Source organism: Kogia breviceps, chromosome 7 (genome assembly GCF_026419965.1).
Source record: "Kogia breviceps isolate mKogBre1 chromosome 7, mKogBre1 haplotype 1, whole genome shotgun sequence".
NCBI lineage: Eukaryota > Metazoa > Chordata > Mammalia > Artiodactyla > Physeteridae > Kogia > Kogia breviceps.
The window spans coordinates 20,281,044-20,302,590 of record NC_081316.1 but is presented as its reverse complement, the minus strand read 5'-3'; the positions used below and the strand labels follow the sequence as shown (position 1 = coordinate 20,302,590).

Genomic DNA, 21,547 nt, shown 5'->3' with positions numbered 1-21,547 from the left:
GCTCCTGGGGGTCCCATCCCCATGTCAGAAACGAAAGGACTGAGCTCTTACAAGGTTCAGGCCAGCCGACGGGTCCTCCAGCTCCTGAACGGCAGGGCTGGGGCAGGACGCAGGGTCCCTGTGTCTCTAGGAGCTACGTTCGTGACCCCTGAGGGGTGGAAGCTTCCAGGGCAGGGACGGAGTTGCCCCCGAGGCCGCCGCACAGGTCTGAGCAGTCACTGAGATGAGCAAGTGCTGACAGGGTCACCCGGGCGTGGGGCCTGCCTTGGCTTCCTCTCTCAGGGACCCAGTTTCAGCAGCGCTGCCATTTCACTCAGCCAAGAAATCATGCCGGCGGGCCTGGACCACATCCCAGCACTCTTGGTTGGGTTCCCTGACGTGTGTGTTAGTGAGTTCAACTCCCTTTATCACCAAGGGCAAGAACCGAGGGGCAGGCCTGGCATTTTCTGTTCTGATGCTTCCCGCCACGGACACAGCCCTCACCCAGGACCCCGAGCTGGCCATCCCGGGACCACTGCACACCCTGCAACGGGTGCCTTGCATTCCTTACCGCAGGGGTAGGGCTGGAATCCTGACTCCATCTTCCTGTGACAAGACCAGGGCTCGGGGCAACAGGGTGAGAAACAAAAAGCATGCAGGGGGACTCTCAGCGACGGGCCCTTGACCTGAATTACCCAGGTTACAGCAGTTACGGGGCTGGCTTTGCTCTGTTTCTTGAAAACTCCCCTGAACTTTAATCCACTTGCGCCCAGGGCCGATTTCTGCAACTTGCTCTCAACCAGTGACACCAAGCAGCATCCTTCCATCTATAGGCGGCCCCCACACTGGTTTAGGGGGATGACCTGGTATGTTTTTTAGGGTATCAAAGGGTCCTAGAAGAATGAAATGGAGGATTTCTCACAGCAGAGGGATTGCTGCTGAAATGTTTGTTTCACACACACACACACACACACACTCACTGTGTTCTGGATCACAATGAACTTAAATTGTTCCCATTGCTGCAATTCATGGTCAGAAAAGGTTCCAGGTCACATGGGAGGCGACCAGACCTGGCTGAGAGTCCCTGTCCTCAGCCTCAGCTGTGCCCACCCCTGACTGCCTCGTGGGAGGCACCAACCCAAGCTGGCCCCTCGGACATCCTCTCTTAGGGATCAGAACCGGTGCCAGTGACTTAATCTGGCTCCTGAACAGAGGTGATCTTGGCCCAAGGGCCAGGGAAGTGAGAGGCAGGCAGAGACCCCTGGCATAAAGAGGAAAAGGGTCTGGGGGCTGGTGGGATCGGGGAGAAGGGCCTCTTGCCCCACCCCCCGAGATCCATCCCCAAGGCCCAGATGCATCCCTGCCGACCTGCTCCACTGGGGAGGTTCAGTGTGTCCCCGTGAGCCACCTTGAGTGCAACAGTGAGGGGTGCAGAGAATTGGGTGTCATGGGCTAAACTGTGTCCCCCAAATTCACGTGCGGAAGCCCTAAGCCCCAGCACCTCAGATGTGGCTGTGTTTGGAGATGGGGATCTTTAAAGAGGTGATGAAGGTAAAATGAGGTCACTAGGGTGGGGCCCTAATCTCACAGGACTGGGGTCCTTATAAGAAAAGGAGGTCAGGACACAGACACACACAGGAGGATGACCCCGTGAGGATACAGGGAGGAGACGGCCGTCGACACGCCGAGGAGAGAGGCCTCAGCAGGACCCAGCCCTGCCCACACCTGGACCTCGGATTCCAGCCTCCAGGACTGGAGACAGTGAATGTCTGTTGTTTAAGCCACCCAGGCTGTGGTGCTTGGTTATGGTGGCCTAAACAAACTGATACATTTGGCAACCAGTATGGAAACTCAAGCAGGAGCCAGAGAAATCAGGGCCCCCCTGAAACACCCCCTCTGTGCCCCTGGCTCTCAATGCCCCACAGGAAGTGGACGGCACCGGGTCCCAGCTGTCCCACCTCAGCAGCTTCCAGGATGAAGGGGATGGTGGAGGCCCCCAGATAAGGATGCAAAGTCAAGCTCTTCAGGCCTGGCCAGCCAGGTGCGAAAGGTAAGACAAGACAAGACAGATTTCTCACGCTGAGTTTTCACACAATGACCAGGCAGCCAAGGAAAGTCCTTCATGAGTTGTATAACTAGAAACCCTCCAAACTCGGCTTCTTGGGCAGTCCCTAAGCCCGAGCCCCAGCCCAGCAGGGAACAGCCGGCGGCTGAGGTGGGGCAGGAGCCCCTTCCCCCAGGCTCCCCTGAGCCCTCTACCCCGCTGAGTGAGCCAGAGGAGAGGAGAGGGCAGGAACATGACAGGCAGCACACAGGGGAAAGGAGACGCCCACCGTCCCTGCCCCTCTGCTCCCGGGACCCTCCCCACTTGTTACAGACATCACCCCTTCGCCTGCGCTCCTTACACGGGCCATGGTGATGTCCGTTACTTTGACCCGAAGGGTCCTGCCCCCACGGCCCACCCCACAGTGACGTCTGACAGAGAACGGGTTTTCTTCTCCAAGACTCACCTGCTTTGTCAGGTCCTGTATCATCCGGGGGAGAAAATATTCCTCTGTTTGCCTGGAAAGGAAACCACCACAGATGAGAGGTGGACCATCTCGGGAAATATGCAGAACGGCACCCAAACGTAAAGCAAAACTCAAAATGAGAGCTTGGAACTGATGAGCTGGCAAAGGAACGGTCAATTTAAGGTAGAAAGGGAAGTGTAAGGCGACTCGATGAGGCTCCCAGGCCACGTGAGAGCGAGATGCTTGGTGCCCTCCTATCATTGGCCTGGCTTCCCCACGCTTTTGTAACTGAGCAGGACACCACGGGGGCCTTCCTGGGACAGGCCTTCCCCCATAGCCTCTGCGTTAGCTCCTCTCTGAAGTACTTAGAGAACAATATTTGATGCACATCTCCTGAGTTGTTTTACAGACGTGAACACCCCCCTACCACCACCACCAAATGGAAGAACTACTCGATGACCATTAACACATAGACCCACGCCTCCTGGAGCCTAAGGACTGCTCATATTCACCCTGTAATACCACCCTGCTGCCTCAGCATCAGCCAGTCAGAGAACTGTGCACAAGCTGACCACGTACCCTGCAACACCCTCCTCTCCTGGCCTTTAAAAATGCTTTGCCAAAACCCTTCGGGGAGCTTGAGGCTTCTCAGGGCATGAGCTACCTCATCTCCTTGCGTGGCCCTGCAAAAAACCTTTCTCTGCTCCAAACTCTGAAATTTCAGTTCGCTTGGCCTCACTGTGCATCGGGCACACGAACTTGCGTTAACACCTTCATGCACGGCATCTGAGAGGAATGTCACGGGGGTTATCTGAAAAGAAGTCATATTTCCCCATGGAGAAATCCAGGTGGAATTCCTGATCAAAGTTCCTGAATCAAAATGATCACACAGCACGAACCCAACATACAGTGACAAACTGATATCATCACTGAAGTAATAAAATAACGCTCCAAATTGTATGAACTGGACAGAGAGTTTAATACACAACTTGAGTACAAGCCATCCCATGGTCTACAATAAAAGGTAGAATTCGAATGATATATGGTTTCCAAATCTGACCTCAAATAGGCTGTTACCAGATGCACCATCAAGACATTTAATTAACTAGATTTCTTTTTGGTTTCTTAGAATTCAGAAGAACCTTCTGGGAGATTTTAGTGGCTTTTACTTAAATGAATTTTAAAAGTAGAGAAATTGAGAGGACAATGCTGTTTCTCCCTCACTAATGAAGGGAACAGAAACTGTAGACGTCCTCTGACTCCCGAGCTGCCTTGGCATCCCATAATGAGCACTCAGTTCACCATCGGTAGGCTTGTTGATGGCGATGCTGCTGCATCACAATTTGTTTTAAAGGGAAGAGCTGCCCCAAGGTTTCTCCCTTTACCCTCGCCTCTCCCCTCAAATTGCACGAAGATCCATTCAGAACCAGACGCAGGCAAGCCCACCAGGGAATGATGCAGGTTCACCTTTGCTCCTCCCCACCGCCTGCTCCAAAGCCAACCTACACCTGGCGGATGGCTCAGGAGGTTCGCACAGTTCATTAAAGAGCCAAAGTATCAACAGTAAACCCTCTGGATTGGCAGTGAGTCATTCCAAGCTGGCTTCACGCTGGCCTGACCCATCTTTCCAGCTGAACTCCTCCTGCTCTGCACAGCTCCTCTGATGGGATGTTCTTCTTCCTCAGCAAACATCCCCTGGAGAAACCTTAGCAGCATATTTCTGCAGAGAAACCACTTCTGGCCATGTTAATTTCAGGTCTTTTCTGGCCCCCTGGGAGCTACAAGAGCCCCCTCGACACACCCCCACTGACACCCCGCCCCGTCTTGCTGGGCTCAGACTTGGGGCATCCACCTAAGAATCTAATGAAAATGAACCTAGATTCTTAAGTTCTCTGCAGCCAAGAACTGGGCCTTTTTTCTGTTTTCCTACAAAAGCCTGAAATAGCATCTTGAAGCTGTGATGGACTTATTACTAAAGCAGGGACACAGTGACATAACCATTTTATTGTCACCATTTTGGCACAACTCCTGAAGGGTAAAAACTCTGTTTTGTTTTTTAACTGTACCAGAATGAAAGCTTCTGGTTCCAGCTCAATATCCACTGCCACCCTTTCTACAGGCATCATTAAATGAGTGATGGTCTGAAAGGATTCAACATTTCAACATTAGAAATGGAGAAAAAAAAAGTGAGAGATCTATACTGGCATAGAATTAGAGACAACAGAAGCCAATGCAAGATCACAAAGATAATCAGACAACAGAAGATAAAAAGTGAGCTAAAAACTAAGAAAATAATTTGAAAAATTAAAACATTTGAAGATATGAAAACATATTAGGTGCATCAAAGAACAGAACAGATAAGGAACCCTTGGGTACTGTTGGTGGGAATGTAAATTGGTACAGCCACTGTGGAAAACAGTATGGATGTTTGTCAAAAAACTAAAAATAGGGCTACCATATGATCCAGCAATCCCAATCCTGGGCATATATCTGAAGAAAACAAAGACATAATTTTAAAAGTTAAATGCACCCCGATGTTCATAGCAGCACATTTACAATAGCCAAGACATGGAAGCAACCTGTGTCCATCAATAGATGAATGGATAAAGAAGATGTGATACATATGCACAATGGGCTACTACTCAGCCATAAAAAAAGAATGAAATTTTGCTATGTGCAACATTGTGTATGGACTTGGAGGGCATTATGCTTAGTGAAATAAGTCATATAGAGAAAGATAAACACTGTATGATATCACTTATATGTGGAATCTAAAAAATAAAACTAGTGAATATAACAAAAAAGAAACAGACTCACAGATACAGAGAACAAACTAATGGTTACCAGTGGGAAGAGGGAAGCTTGTTTCAGAAGCTGATCACAGGAATCTCTCTTTGGATGAAAATCAGAGGCCCCATGACCTGCAACCAGGGATTATACATACTATAAAAGTCATCATTTAAAGGACTCTCTCTCCAACTTAGATGAAAGGACCCTTATCAGGTATTCATAAGTAGCTCAAGCACAGTGAAACAAGGGAACTGGCTCTTGAGTTCATATTATCCACTTACGAGGGGTCTCTGCATCAGACTGGTCTACAGAAAGGACTGCTGACCCAAACAACACCCACCCCAGGATGAGAAGAAGACAGCAGCTGTAGACAGCTGACCCAGAAATCTGGACCAGACCCAGTCTACTAATTCAATTTACTGATTACCAAATATTCGTCTCCCCTATCAACATTAAAGTTATTGTTTTATTTCTAACCATACCTTTGCCCCCAAAGCTCGGATGGAAAGAAAATTCTCTAGTGAAGTTGTCACAGAGTATAAATACTTGTGACATGTGCCACTGCTTGCTTTAAGTCTACTGCTAAAAGCACATATAAAATGTTTCTGTGACAATTTGGTATAATTGATAAAATGTATAGCCTATAAAAGGTTTCCTTGCTAGCATACTTCTGTGCTTGTTCACTGAGTCTGATTAGTTTCCCCAACGTGGATAACTAGGCATATATATTTGTTTATATCTATCTCAAGCTGGCCTAGCAACAAGTGATATGATGGACCAATGGCAGACAGCCACCACCCTGGCATCGAGGGACAAATATTTTGATCATAAATGCTTTCTATCAAAAGATCTGCAATCAAAAGGGGAAAATGATGGAGGAAATTTTCACATGTTGAGGTATGGGGAAGTCATTCTGGCTTATACATGATTTAACTTAAACTTTATACTAACCAGAACGACCTGTTTTGTGGCCTATCAAACATGCATTGTACATCTGCTTGAACCAATGAGGAAAAGAGTGTATTCAAAAATCAAAATAGAGTAACTGTGGTTCAGGCATCCAAAACAGAGCTGGATGGTCATTGTGGGTGTGGTTTCAGACATGTTCCAGTATTACTGAGAACTTGAATTTTCTTAACTGTATCAGACTCAAGGACACCACCAGCTGTTCTCAAAACAGTATCTGCTAGCTGCCAATTGCAAACTTAGGTCCTCAAGGTCTCCTCTTGTAACTATGAAATCTTTTACTTTAGGAATAGCAGCAAACAAGACAGCTCAAGCCACAGCTTCCCAGCAGAGGGCTCTAGATTCTTTAGCCATAAGGCTACTAGACAATAAAATTGCTTTAGATTATATTTTAACAGAAAAAGGGGGCATGTATGTAGTGGCCAATAGTTCCTGCTATGTATGTATTAATATCACATCAGAAATTAAAACCTATTTAGATAAAATCAGACAAAAGGCAGCTTGGCTCCAACAAATGTCATCCCCCAAACCTGGATTTGATCTCTTTTAGAAATATTTTCTTAAAAAAAAAAAAAAAAAGAAAGAAAGAAATATCTTCTAATGGATCCCAGCAAGAATAAGGTCTATGTTTGAGGGACTGGTTAAATTAGGTATTATCATTTTGTGTTTGCTAGGATTTATATCCCTTTTTGTCATAACTCTCTACTTGCTGTTTGTCTTGTATCCTTAAGCCCAAAGTCTTGGCCTCATTTTGGGATTTGTGAGTATTTGCAATCAAATTTGAAACAGTTTCATTCCTCAAAACTTTGTTAGGCCCACATCCCTCTTCAGTAGGAAGCAGCCAGAGTGGTCATGGCTCCCTTTCCTCAAGACTGAGGAATGATTAAAAGGTGGGGGGACTGAAACCATGCCCCCTAGAGTTAACAGAGTTAACAGAAACTGATGGCTGAAAGGAATTCTTGAGCTTGTCTTGTAGAGCAGCAGATTGGGGAACAGCTTTTTAAAACCCCTCTGCTTGTAAACTGCCTTTACTGATGTAGCTCACTTTAGTTATTTTTTTCTTTCTTTTTTTCCTCTCTTTAATTGAATATGTTCCCAGCTTCACGTAGCCCAGTTGTTTTACAAGAACATGGAGGCTGGCTCATTGGTTACCAGGGAAACCAGGAAAGGGGCATGTCCCTTATGGCCCCTTTGATAAACTGTCATAGATAGTTCTGATCTAAAGATTAGAACAGTCGTCACTAGCTGGGGCCGGGGGGCAAGTATGTAGGCATTTACTGATTAGGCTCTATGACTAAGAGGGAAGGTGAGTCAGGTGAGTGGGGTGTAGGTGAGGCGGGGACTGGTCCAGCAGGGATGTACAGAGAGCCAAGAGAGCAGCCATCTTGGGTGGCCTGACTGCACAGCTGCAAACCTCAGCATCTCAGCATTTGGTTTGCTGCATGTTGGACAAATGGATGTGTCCACGGTAACAGACTTGTGATTAGCATCTGAAGCAGGGTGGGGGGCAGTCCAGTGGGGCTGAGCCCTGAACCTGTGGGGTTGGACACTACTTCCGGGTAGATAGTATCAGCACTGTGTTCATTGCCTGGTGGTGGTAGAATTGTAGAAAGCTACTGGATGCTGAGTTCTAGCAAATGAGTGACTGACAGGGGAAGACAGTCATCCAGGAGGCTGAGCAAACCCAGGAGGGAAGAGAAGTCCCAGAGAACTGTGACAGGGAGGGGGTGCCGGCTGTGCAGCCAGCCTGGGGGACAATGAGCAGACTGGGGCAGGAAGTGCCTGTCTGTCTGTGGGAGGAGTGTTGGGCGAGAACAGAGATTGAAAGCAAAGGAACTTGACCCTGGTCGACTCCAGGCAAGAGAAATGAGCGAAGAAACACGGATTCAGAACACAATCTGCAGCTCAGTTGTGACTGTAGATATCAGCCGATCATGAAACACTGAGCTGTGACTGGTTAGAGAGAAACAGCAAGCCCAAAATGGAGTCATCTGCCCCAAGACAGGAAACCAAGACTTAACTGCAGTTTTAACCTTTAAGAACAGTCAGTCTGACGTCCTGATCACACTAGGGAGGCAGGCTCTGCACAATGAGGACCCTGCCGTTACTATTCACAAGAGCCAAGTCATGGAAACAACCTACATGTCCATCGACAGAGGGATGGATAAAGAAGATGTAGTATATATATATGCAATGGAGTATTACTCAGCCCTAAAACAGAATGAAATAATGCCATTTGCAGCAACATGGATGGACCTAGAGATGATCGTGAAGTAAGTCAGACAGAGAGAGACAAATACCACATGATACCTCTTATATGTGGAATCTAAAATATGACACAAGTGAACTTACCTAGGAAAGAGAAACAGACTCACAGACATAAAGAACAGACATATGGTTGCCAAGGGGGAGGCGGGTGGGGGGAGGGAAGGATTGGAATTTGGGATTAGCAAATTAGACTATTACATACAGAATGGATAAACAACAAGGTCCTACTATATAGCACAGGGAACTATATTCAATATCCTGTGATAAACCATAATGGAAAAGAGTATTTTAAAAATGTATATATATATATATATATATATATATATATAACTGAGTCACTTTGCTGTACAGCAGATATTAACACAACATTGTAAATCAACTATACATCAACTAAAAAAAAAAAAAAAACACCCTGCTGTTCCCTCTGTATTAAAGAGGAGGGCCTGGCCTGAAACTATCCTAACTTTTCTCTCACGAATACCTTCTTGTCCTGTCCTTCTCCTGCCTATAAAAACCTTCCATTGTGTACAGCCCCTTCTATTTACTACTGGGAAGCTGCCCAGTTCCTGAATCATTGAATAAAGCCAATTAGATAATCAAATTCACTCAGATGAATATTTGTTTTTTTAAACAAACAACCAGAAAACTGTGAAGTGCCCATGTTAGGAAGAGGAGGTCAGGGAGACTAATGGTAGGGGCTGAATTGTGTGCCAAATCCTGTCCTTCCACAGCAGGAGGCCACGAAATGGCCATGTCTGCACATGAGTTAGAAATACCAAGGCGGGGGCTTCCCTGGTGGCGCAGTGGTTGAGAGTCCACCTGCCGATGCCGGGGACACGGGTTTGTGCCCTGGTCCGGGAAGATCCCACATGCTGCGGAGCGGCTAGGCCCGTGAGCCATGGCCACTGAGCCTGCGCGTCCGGAGCCTGTGCCCCGCCGCAACGGGAGAGGCCACAACAGTGAGAGGCCCGCGTACCAAAAAAAAAAAAAAGAAAAAAAAAAGAAATACCAAGGCGGAACCCAGAGGCTACAGGAGAAAGGAGAAAAATGGAAAATGGAAATGGACAACTATGAGGAGCAGGGCTCGGAGACGGGGCAGATTGGGGGGGTGTGTTGTGTATTTCTTTTTTGTCATCAATTTTATAAAATTATTTATGAATTACAAACCCATATTATTATATAAAAGAGCAAACTATTTGCACTATGTATAAAGGAACAAACCATTGGACGAATCTCAAAAGCATCATGTTAAGCTAAAGAAACTGGTTACAAAGGAATGTACATGGTGTGATTCCATTTGTATGAAATCTAAGAAAGAAGAAGACTAACCTTGGGGGCATCAGCTGGAAAGGGGCAGGGGTGCCATGGACACGGCTCTATCTTCTTAGGGTGTGATTGCACGAACGCACACAATTGTCAAAAAAGAAAGCTCCTAAAATACGCATATTTTATTGCATGTTATTTATGCCTCACTAAAAAAGTGTAAAAGTAAACACTATTTGATACAACATTCCTAATTGTAAAGAGAATTTTTGTCATATTATTACTTGATATTACATGATTTTTATAATATTTAAAGCATTCAGAGCACAGAAAAATTTTTTTTTTAATTTTAACTAACGTAACACTGGCATATAAATTTAGAGAAGAGAGGGAAATCCTGAATAGATACTAGCAAATGGAAACAAAGTTTAACATACCACATCCATTTGGAGCTTATAAAGACATGCAAAGACTTACCATGTTCATCTCAACATATGCTAAGAAGAAATTTGATAAATTCAACAACCATTCTCAATTAATTTTAAATCCGCAAAGTAAAAATAACTAAGGATGGATATAAATCTGAAACCAAATCAGAAACAGGAAGAGCTTTCCCAGTCAAGTTGGGAAAAAGACAAAAATGCCTGTTATCAAAGACATTTGTTCTAGAAATGATCTAGAATATTGTTCTAGAAACGCTGGCCAAGAAAAGTAGTTTTGAAAATGAACTGAGGGATATAAATATTAGAAAGAAGTAAAATTAGTTTCCTATTATATAATTTCTACTTGAGGAAAAAAAACAAAGAAAATCAATAGAATAACTACTAGACCCAATGAGAGAATGTAGTAAGGTGGCCAATTACAAAAGCAACACACAAAATCTCAAGTTTTCCTACATAAAAATATTAACCACTTAAGAATATCACGTTAAAGATTCCATTTGTAATAGCAGCAACAATAAATAGACAGGAATAACTATAAGAAGAATATAGGGCAGGGGTTCTCAACTGGGGATGATTCTGTCCCCAGGGGACACTTGGCAATGTCTGGAGACATTTTAAATTGTCACAAATGGACATGTCTATCAGGTGGAGGCCAGGGATGCTGCTATACACCTTTCCATGCATAGGACAGACCCCCACGACAAGAATGATCCAGCCCAAAGCAACGGGGCTGGAGCTGGGAAACCCTGATATACAGGATCAGATGTATAATGATGGCTGATGGGTGACTGATGATTGAGAGTTTCATGTGGTCTGTGATAAGTGGGCTACAAATTAATCAGCAGTGTCAAGGCAGCCATATCTAAGTGACAGGTACTTTGGGCAGGGACTTTGCCCGGAATTCTTGTCTATCTCCCCCGCCACCTGCACAAGCTACAGGAAGATGCTTCATGAGCATCCAAGGAGCGGTCACAGGCCTGGCTCCCGCGCATCGGGCAGCAACTCACCGACTCCTGGACCACGGGGTAAACCAGCGCAGCTCTCGGTAGTTGCCTTCATTGGCCAAGGCCATTTTGGGTCTGATGAGCAGGATCTTCCTACAGGCAGGGGGACAAGGCCACTCCTGAGATGAACACGCCCCATGACAAGGAACAGCCGCCGGTCCGTCCACCCTGACAGTCGACGGGGACAGGGCAGCTAAGACCCGGCAGGGGGGCACTTGGGAGCAGCTGATGTCCACGGTCTGCGAGGGGACATGACAAGGCCTCTCTCCCTGGACTGACTTCCCAGCAATGGGGCCATGTGTCCCCAAACCCCACCCCGTGGCCTCTCTCTTTCTAATACCTGAAGGTGTCCGCGGTGGCAGAGACAAGGAGCAGTGCCACTTGAGTCACCTGCCTGGCACACCAGCCCCCACTAAGGTAGCTCCAGAAGACGCCTCCCTGCACATGGCCCCCAGGGACCATGCCCCAGGGCACTGGCAGGCAGGCCCCTAGAGCTCAGGGGAGACAGGCGGGTCACTCTCCTCCCGGAGGTCACCTACCTGTTGAGAAATATCACCCTGCAGTTGTAGCGGACGTTTCGGTGCATTATGGGCCTGCGGAGAGAGGGGATATGCACACACGCTTGTCGGCAAAGAGCAGAGTTACGCGTCTGTTTCCATATGAAGTTTCTCCGTCCTTTATGAATCAGGTGGCTCCCGTGTGGCTTTCTCAAACCAAAGTTAACAACAAACCCAAGTGTTTCTGCCACAGCGTAGGCTCTACATGGGAGAGGGTCCTCTAAATAGAGCACCAAGTCCCTCCCTGCTCAGGGCTCTTCCTCTCCTGGAAGGTTCTTGGACCTTCCACAGTGGCTCCCTCCCTCCCCTTCTCACATCCCTGCTCTCACATCACCTCTTCATCCCCTGCTGGCCTCAGGCACTAGCCCGTGCCTCCCCAATTCTCCCTCCCAGCACCTCTCCTGACCCGAACACCCCCTCCCCAGAATGCAGGCTGCAGGGCAGGGGCAACGGGTCCGAGCGGCCGGGGCTGGGGTGGGGGGTGGTAGGCCCTGAGCAGATCTGCTCACCCCTCTGTCTGGACCCTTCTCTGGATAGACATTGTGATTTACATCTCCTCCCGGACCACCTGGTACCTTCCTCCTCTGCAGGGGAGGGGGATCAAAGCTTCAGAGGCTGGGGTGCTCTGCTGGCCACTGGCTGGGGCAGAACTGGGGCACAGCTGGGCCGAGACGGGGCAGAGCTGGGGTACAGCTGGGCAGAGCTGGGCAGAGATGGCAGAGAAGGCAGAGCTGGGCAGAGCCCAGGTGTTGGAGCCCAGCTCAGGGTGAGAGTGCAGGAGCTCAGGGCAGAAGGCATCAGGCACCAGGGGAGGATGGCCTTAAGGGGTACCTAAGAGGATGGATTGCCAGATAAAATTAATAAAGCAAATAAATAAATGCCCTGGGACATGAGTAAACAAAGTGATGCAGGAGGAAATAAAACCAACCATTAACAGTGTGGGCTATCAAGTCAGGTGGCCAGGTTCCAATCCCGCTTTGCACTGGCTAAGTCCCGCTACGCTGGGTTCCTCCTCCCAGAGGGACTGGAGGACAGGATGCAGGCAGGGGTGCCCCCAGTTGTGGCCACGACACACGGATGCCACCAGCAAGGACTCCCACCGCTGTGGTTTCTAATCCTCCCCGGGCCAAACCAAAACCTGCCTGTGTTCGCATTTATACAAAAATGTGTTCAAGGCAGGAGGTAAACTTATATTTTAAACAAAACAGAGACCCTCAGTGAATATCCGATTTCCAATTGGAGTAAGCCTCTTGAACAAAAACAAACAAAAAGCACTACGAGGAAAACTGAAAGCTCAAAACATAAAGTTAAATAGCAAACAACACACAAGTAAAAGTATTTTTATCATATGTGGGAATGGGTTGGTATTTTTCACATATAAAGAACTCTTAAAATAAATTAGACACAGACACTTCAATTGTAGGCTAAAGAACAAGTGTCACAAATGGCCAAAAACAAACAAGAGAGTTCAACTTCCTAAGTCATGAAAACAAATAAATAAGATCTTTTTTTAAAAAAAAATTATTGCGCGTTTTAAGATTCTCTCTATTTTGTTTCTTTACGTTTTCTTTATTTTGAGCTAGCCCTTTGTGATCAGTGCTAAGGATAACACGCCTTCAAAAACAGGGCAGGAAGGAGGCTCAGCACCTTTTTCCTGGAGGATAATTTGTAAAGACAATTTCAGATGGAGAATATCAATGACATCATGGTATGACGGTTGTTTTCTTCAGTGGTGCCTACAGATCCAGATAAATGCTGGATTTCCAAAGAAAAATATCCTTAAATATGATTGTTAATACTTTGAGGGCAAAAAGCAGAAAAATTATAATCGGATTATAAGTTCAAGGCCAGCAGAGGAAAATGGAACAAAGAAAACACACAAAAGACAACAGGAAAAACAAAAAAGAAAAAAACATGATGACTAGGACGTTGAATAAAGTGGCCAGAATCAGTCCATGTGGTGGGCTGCGTAAAGGCCCCCAACGATGTCCCCATCCTGACTCCTAGGACGTGTGAGCATGTCACCTCATGTGGCAAAGGGTACCTTGCCGATATAACAAAGTTACAGACCCTGAGATGGGAGATTATCCTGGACTCTCTGGGGCCCTCATCATAACCACAAGGGTCCTTCTGTGAGGAAGGAGGGACAGTCGGAGGGCATGTGGCAGTGGAAGCAGGGGTTGCAGTGATATGATCGCTGGCTTTGACGATGGAGGGAGGGGGAGGGGCCACGAGCCAAGGGATGGCGGATGGGCCTTCCAAGCTGGACTCTTCCAAGGAAACCGATTCTCCCCCAACAGCCTCCGGAAGCCCAGCCCTGCTGACCCGTTTCAGACTTCTGAGCTCCACACCCACAAGACAACAGATTTGTGTGGTTCTGTGTGTCGCATCTGTGGTACTCTGTCACACAGCAGCAAAAGAGGAAACCAACATGGTCCGTGTATCAAGAATGATAGTAAGTGCGAACAAACTGGGTTAAAAATCTCATCTGTTTACTGCTTAAAAGAGACCTACTACACAGATGTCACAGCAGCTTGAAAAGGCATTGCGGAACACGTGCAGGGCCGAGGAAAAGAAAGCAAACTCGGCTACATTCACACCACATAACACAGAACGAAGGATGCAAACAGAAACAACATAAAGGCCCACCAGTGGGCTCTGGTTACACAAAGCACACCACAGACACACTCAAGAACAGTCCTAGGCCAGAGCCCTACCCACGTGACCTGCACCCGTGGAAACTACACCCTATGGACCTACAGGCAGACCTCGTTTTATTGCACTTTGCTTTACTGTGCTTTGCAGGTATTGTTTTTTTGTTTTTTTTTTAATTGAAGGTCTGTGGCAACCCTGCATTGAGCAAGTGTATTGGCGCCATTTTTCCAACAGCTTTTCCTCACTTCCAGTCTCTGTGGCACATTTTGGTAATTCTCGCAATATTTCAAACTCTCCACCAGGAAAAAGATTACAACTCCCTGAAGGTTCAGATGATGGTTAGCAGTTTTTATCCATAAAGTATTTTTAAAGTAACATAAGTACGTATATTTTTAGACATAATATTGCACACTTAATAGACTACGGTATAATGTAAATGTAACTTTTATATACACTGGGAAACCAAAAACTTCGTGACTCACTTTATTGCTATATTTGGCTTTACTACAGTGGTCTGGAACCAAACTTGCAAGGTCTCCAAGGGCTGCCTGTAGACCACGTGGGCCTACAGCTATGGAACCTACATCATATACATCTATACTTATGGAACCTGTATCTATGGAACCTACACCATATAGACCAACACCTATGGAACCTACACCTATGGACCTATACCATATGGAGGAACCTACAACTATGGAATCTACAGCCATGAAAACTACATTTATATACCTACACCCCCTGGAACCGTATGGTCAGCATGTCAATATGGAGTGATGTGGAACCATCCCAAGACTTACCATGAAGTAAAGAAAGAGCTAATATACATGTGAAAGGGAGACCCTGTGCTCCCAGCTGTGCAAAGTGTGTTCCCACATGCACAGAAGCATCTGGAAGAACATACAAAAAAATCTCCCAAGAGCTGCCTCCGCTGGGGGAGTTAGGTACCTGCAGGGCTAGAGAGGGAACAAACCCCACTTCTCTACAAGAGACCTTCTGTATCTTTGAAATGTGCAGATTCCACCTCCCTGATGTTAGGATGGCTCCAGACATACGACACCCTTGAAGTTGCCTCTTTCCAAGCTTGCCTTTCCCCATGCTCACGTCGGCACTTACATTCCCACGTCACAGATGATATCCTGAGTGACTGGAGATTCCAAAAGGGCAGCCAGGACCTGGAGCGAGTGCAGGAGCGTGTCCGACTCGTAATAATGATCCCAACATCCGTAGCCACTGTGGAGGGAGGAAGCAGGACAGTGAGCCCCTGAGACACACCGGGTGGGCCCGGGGGCAGGGGTGGGGCAGGGGCCTAGGGGCCTAGCGACTCAGAACGTGCAGGGGTACAACCCAGGCCTTGGTATCTTTTTTTTTTTTTTTTTTTTTTTTGCAGTACGCGGGCCTCTCACTGTTGTGGCCTCTCCCGTTGCGGAGCACAGGCTCCTGAAGCGCAGGCTCAGCGGCCATGGCTCACGGGCCCAGCCGCTCCGCGGCACGTGGGATCTTCCCGGACCGGGGCACGAACCCGCGTCTCCTACATCGGCAGGTGGACTCTCAACCACTGCGCCACCAGGGAAGCCCCAGGCCTTGGTATCTTTATAAAGCCTCCCAGGAGATTCTATTGTGCAGCCAGACTTAGAATCACTGCTCCAAAAAAAAAAAACACAAAAAACGATGCTTTTTATTGGAAATTCATGGACTGGGCCCCATCTCTCTCATGTCAAAAAGTGTCTGCTCTTGGATTTTTTCTTTTTTAACCTTCAATGTAGCCCAAATCCCACTAATCTACAAGAAAGGGGATGCGAAAGAAACAAAGCTGGATCCAGAGAAAAACATTCCTCAGGCAAAGGGACCATGAATAATCATTCGAATGCCACTCACACAGCTATTCCTGAGTTTCTTGCTGTAGATACTGAAGCTTGTAGTGGGCTGAATGGTGTCCCCCCAAAAGATGTGTCCATGCCCTAACCTCCAGAACCTGTGGATGTGACCTCATTTGGAAAAAGTGTCTTTAGAGATGTAAGTGAAGGATCTGGAGATGAGATGATCCTGGCCCTAAATCCAGCGATAAGTGTCCTTACATGAAACAGAAGGAGGAAAAGCCATGGAGAAGAGACGGGGCTGGGGATGGAGGGTTGCGGCCACAAGGCAAAGAACTGGGAACCAGAAGCTTGAAGAGGCAGGAAGGACCATCCCCTGGAGCCTTGGAGGAAGCAGGGCCCTGCTGACACTTGATTTTGGACTTCGGGCCTCCTGAATTGTGAGAGAATAAATTCCTGTCGTTTTAAACCATCCAGTTTGTGAAACTTTGTTACAGCAGCTCCAGAAAAAGCTAATACAATGTTCAATGTGGTCCTAACAGGGGAAGTGGGTTGAGAGTAATTTCTCAGTCTGGGAGTCCCAGTAACGAAATGTACAGAATTTGTAAAGTACTATTTTATTTTGTTTTATTTATTTTACTATTTTATCTTATCTTACTTCACTTCATTTTATCTTATTTCCGCACCACATGGCTTGTGGGATTTTAGTTCCCCAACCAGGGATGGAAGCCTGACCCCCGGCAATGACAGCGTGAAGTACTAACTGCTGGGCTGCCAGGGAATTCTCTGTAAACCACTTTTAAATCTTCACAAGGTCCTTCCCACTACGCATGGCCTGGAAGTGACGTTGCAAACGCCGAGCAAACTTTGCACACTTGAACACAAAACCCCAAACTGGCCTTGGCCATCCTTAATGCCTTGAAAAGCATTCCTCTCGGCCTCTGGTTCTGATAAGGGGGAGAGCCTGATTCTTAGATGAAAATGGGGTCCAGACCTGGGATGTCCTTTCCTCTCCAAGGACAGACTCCTGCCTCAGAGGCTGTTACTTCCTTACCTCCCAGGCCACATGTGATACCAAACACCAAGGCAATGGCAGACATCCAGCCAGCTTTGACATCAGCCCTGGGCTGGGAAAAGTCAGCCTCTCTATGAGCTCCTGTGTTACCCGACATAGGAATCTGGGATCGCCCAGCCGTGCTGGGCCTGCTCTTGTTCAAGGGTGCCAAGCAAGCACACTCACAGGCTTCTGATGGTCTCCTAAATGGGCCTGCGTGTCCGCAGTTCTCAATGCCCACCGCCTCCTTCCTTGCGCATTCGGCTGAGGGCAGCTGATATAGACGCCTCTACCTGCCCACCCTGGGGGGGGGTCTGTGTGTTCTGCTCTCACCATATTTCCAGTTCTGGTCCAAGCCTGTATCTTGCTCCTTTGTGTTTGGCAATTTCAATACCTACATGTACAGAGAGAGAGAAAGAGGGGCAATTTCAGCACCTACAACTGGTTCAAAGGCAGATCCAACCCTCTGCTGCCATAGGTGTCATAAAAAACCAAAGGTCATCTCCCAGACCCTGCTGACACCTGCAGGAAATGAGACACAGGCAGGGCCTGCAGGGCTGAGCCTCAGCACCAAGGAGGAGGAGGGCAGGGGCGAGGGGGGAGTCACACGCTGGTAGTTTATTAACCAGCAGATGCAGAAGACCCTGTGTAGGGAGAAGGCAGGCCCCAAAGGCACCAGCAGCAGGTACCAGCCGCCTCTGGGTTTGAGCAGCAGGCCAGGGAGGAAAGGCTGGCCAAGTGGAGACTCAGCTCTGGCCACCGAGACTGCCAACTAGATTTGCTCTGAGCTCTGATGAGATGAAAGCAGGTTGAGATCGAAAAGAAACCAAAAAGGATGAAGATCCGAGGCACATAGCTGCTAAGATGCCCTCACCCGATTCATCTGCTTTTACTGCGGTTGGCAACCCTGCCGCAGTAAGCAGCTGAGGACTGCCAGTCTGAGGTGGCCGAGCCTGTAGGGTCGCCCAGGGCAGCCCCACTTCAGGTGTAGAAGTCAACAGTGCAAACTTGCGCTTTCAAAGGTGAGCTGGTGCAAGTGACAACTGTATGGGGACCCCCCACACACAATGACCACACCTAGTCTCTAAGCTGGGGGGCTCACCCCTATTCCACTTCCCTCTTTGGGTCGGTTTCAGCTCTAGAAATGTCACATGCGACCCCAAAGATATTTGAGGACAGGTTCACCCCAGGCCTCCCACCTCCACCTCCACGGCCAGACTTTTCTTACCACGTGTACATACCACATGTCCCCAGGCACTGTAACCCACTCCGCACCCCCATTCATGAGGAGGACACGGGCACTTACGGGCACAGGTGTGGTCATAAGATAGCTTATCTTATCTGTCCCCATGCCAACGGCTGCGAGTTTCTCCAGAGCAAGGCTGCGCGTACGTCACAGCAAGCCTGGCGGCCAGAATGGACCTTCGCCCCTCTGCCCCACGCCGCCCCTAGACTCACTCTTTAAAATCCTTTGCAAATTGCCCTCGAAGTCCAGGGCCCACTGGTTGAGCGCGCAGGTGGCCACGGTCACCTTCCGGCCCATCCTGGCTGCAGTCGCCTGGGCAAAAGGCCGGCCGGACAGTGGGTCTTTCTGTCCTAGGGAGACAGGCGTCCGCGGCTTGTGTCCTTCCGGGTTGCCGCGTCCCGTCCCGCCAGGCCCTGCAGGGACCGGACCGCTGAGCCCCAGCGTCAGGCCCCGCCCAGATCGCCCCGCCCTCGCCCCGCCCAGCCCGCGGAGCTCCCCGCCGCGCCTGCGCAGGAGGGAGGCCCGCGGAGCCGCGAGTGCTCGGTAAGGATGCAAGCGCGCTATCCCAGCCCGCGCCGCCCCGACTCTGACCGGGCAGGTGGGATGGTCGCCAGGTCCTGGAGCGCAGGTGGAGAGGGGCCGGCCCGCCCGCGTGCCCCCATCCCTCTGTTTAATTCCATACCTCCCCGCAAACTGCATCTTAATACGCTTGCGCAACTTTATTTACCCCCGTGATATTAATTACGTTCTTTTGGTTATTTCTGCATTTGTCATTGCATTGTAGGAATAAAGCCCACTTTATCCGTTCATAACGGGAGGGCATTTAAGTTAGCAGCGTTGTGCCAGCGCACTGCTATTTTCATTCCTGTAATGCATCCCCTGTGAGGGCAACTAGTTTCTCTATGCCTACCGTTGCCAATTTCCCCTGGAGCTACACTTACCTGCGCCTCGCCAGGCCGTAGGATACACATATGTGCAACTTTACTAAATGTTACCCAATTTCCTCTCTGAAGCATTTGAATCTATTCACTACCAGCAGTTTTTTAGGTTTTGTTTTCACATTTCACCCTTTAGTCCCCTTAGGGTAGGAATCATTTTTTTCCCCTTGTGAATAAGTAGCTGGCTGACCATCGTTGATGGAATAGGCCATCCTTTTCTACTGGTCTACAATGCTGCCCCTGCCTTACATACTGTACACGTTTTCACATTTCAGACAAACTTGTATCCTGTTCATAAGGTAATGCTTGTTCATGAGCTTCAATTTGAAAATTTCAGAAAACCACAAAAATGTTTATATGTTCATTCATTTAATCCTCACTTCGACCCTTTGGGGCAGTTTTCATTGCTAGAAATACCTCAGTTCCTTCCAGTATGCTCAAATATCTCCTGCCAACCATGGCTGATTCTAGGCCTTGGCCAGGGAAGAAGCAAATCCTCCTATGTCTGGTTGGAGCAGAAAATAAGGACGTTCTCCAAAAATGATGGGAACATGTTATTTGAAAAGAAAGAATCAGTTTGGAGGGGTTCCCACTGGCCAAGTATGGGACAATATGGGAACTTTAAAAAAAAGTAAATGACAGTACAGGATCGTAACTCAATGAGCAAAAAATCTATTAGTCCATACTGACAAAAAATTAAGTAAGAGAGGGAAATGCTTTACAGAAAAATGCCAACTAATAAATATTGAACGGATGAGGAAGTTAGATCACCCTTTTTGCATCAAGAAGTTTGGTTCAGGCAAGAGTCATCATTAAATGCTAGATAATTGGACCGAGGGTTATTTGTGAGCAGTGTATTTACAGTCTCAAAGTATCACTCGCCAGCTTGCTCGTCAATCATGAAAGGAAAAATGGAGACTTTTGGCAGATATACCACCTGAACCACACGATCAGACTTACCATCAACAAAGGGACAAAGTAGCATCGTGCTGCCTCCTGCTATGATGCATGAAGATACGACATCTGGGTAGTATATCATCCGGCCCCACAATGTGTAACCTAAAAGCAAGGACAAGGAAAACAGCCAAGCCAAATCAAGAGACTTGCTGTGAAAAGCCAGCCTTGACTCTTCAAAATTGTCAAGGATGGAAAAGAAACAATAAAACAAAATAGAAAGCACTGCTGGGGCAGTGGTCTAGATGAGGAGCTAAATGTACAGTGTGGTTCCCCGATTGGATCCTGGGTTTTTCTAAATGAGCAATAAACAACATGATTGGGACAGTTGCAGGAAGCTGAATATGGGTAATATGTTAGACAATAGCATTGAATGGATGTTAAATTTCCAGCGTGTGCTCATTCTATTTTGGTAAAGTAGAAGAATGTCCTTGTTTTTAGGAGATGGATACTGAAATATTCAGGAGGGAGGTATCATCTGTAGCTAATTAGTGGTCGCAGGGTGGGGGGGAGAAGGAGGGGATACACACCTAGAGAGAGAGAGAGAGAGAGAGAGAAATTAAATATGGCAAACTGTTGATGGCTGCTGAATCTAGGTATGTGGGTGTTCACTTTACTATTTATTCACCTGGCTTGCATGTTGGACATTTTCAAAATAAAAAACTAACTACAGGGGAAAAACATGTCTCTGTGAGGGACACAGAGACAGCCATCCAGATGCCTCTGCCAGTAAGCTGATGCCCCAGATGTTGGAAGTTGGGGTCAGCAGCAGACACCTTCAGCTGCCCTCCCCTCCAGGGGCTGCCTGGGTTGCACAGCTGCCCAACCCAAGGTCATGCCCTTGCAGGGGCAGGGGTATATGAAGGAGGCTTGGCCATTCCTGCTGTCCACAGAAATAATCAATAAACCAACCTATAAGAGGAATAGAAGAGTTTTATTTGAGGCAAACTGGGGATTAGAGCCCAGTAGACGCTGATTCAAGAAGCGATTAAAACTACAAAATGGGAGAGGCTTCTAAAGGCTAAACCCCCCCAAAATGAGAAAAGTTGTTTGTCAAGAATAGAAATTGCAGTTGGCAAGAAGTAAGAGTGCTTGTTAAGCAA

At 47.7% G+C, this 21,547-nt stretch overlaps 1 protein-coding gene across 7 annotated transcripts in view; it reads right to left on the bottom strand.

Moving 5' to 3' along the window:
• NADSYN1 (NAD synthetase 1) overlaps positions 1-19,025 on the bottom strand; it is a 33,623-nt gene extending 14,598 nt beyond the window's left edge. For 2 of the 7 annotated variants that reach the window (XR_010841315.1, XM_067037812.1), the window contains exons 1-6: positions 18,765-19,006; positions 17,640-17,700; positions 15,552-15,668; positions 11,763-11,816; positions 11,227-11,316; positions 2,490-2,541 (exon numbers count right to left, since the gene is read on the bottom strand). Coding sequence is in view for 6 of the 7 variants with exons in the window: in XM_067037812.1 (XP_066893913.1) it covers positions 2,490-2,541; positions 11,227-11,316; positions 11,763-11,816; positions 15,552-15,668; positions 17,640-17,700; positions 18,765-18,849 (459 nt within the window). In the remaining variant the exon portion in view is untranslated. Of the gene's footprint in view, positions 1-2,489; positions 2,542-5,333; positions 5,411-9,842; positions 9,911-11,226; positions 11,317-11,762; positions 11,817-15,551; positions 15,669-15,841; positions 16,077-16,513; positions 16,686-17,492; positions 17,610-17,639; positions 17,701-18,764 lie in introns of those variants that run through there. The other 5 variants (XM_067037813.1, XM_059068664.2, XM_059068669.2 and 2 more) reach the window with 5 other exon arrangements.
• Between the last annotated feature and the right edge of the window lie 2,522 nt (positions 19,026-21,547).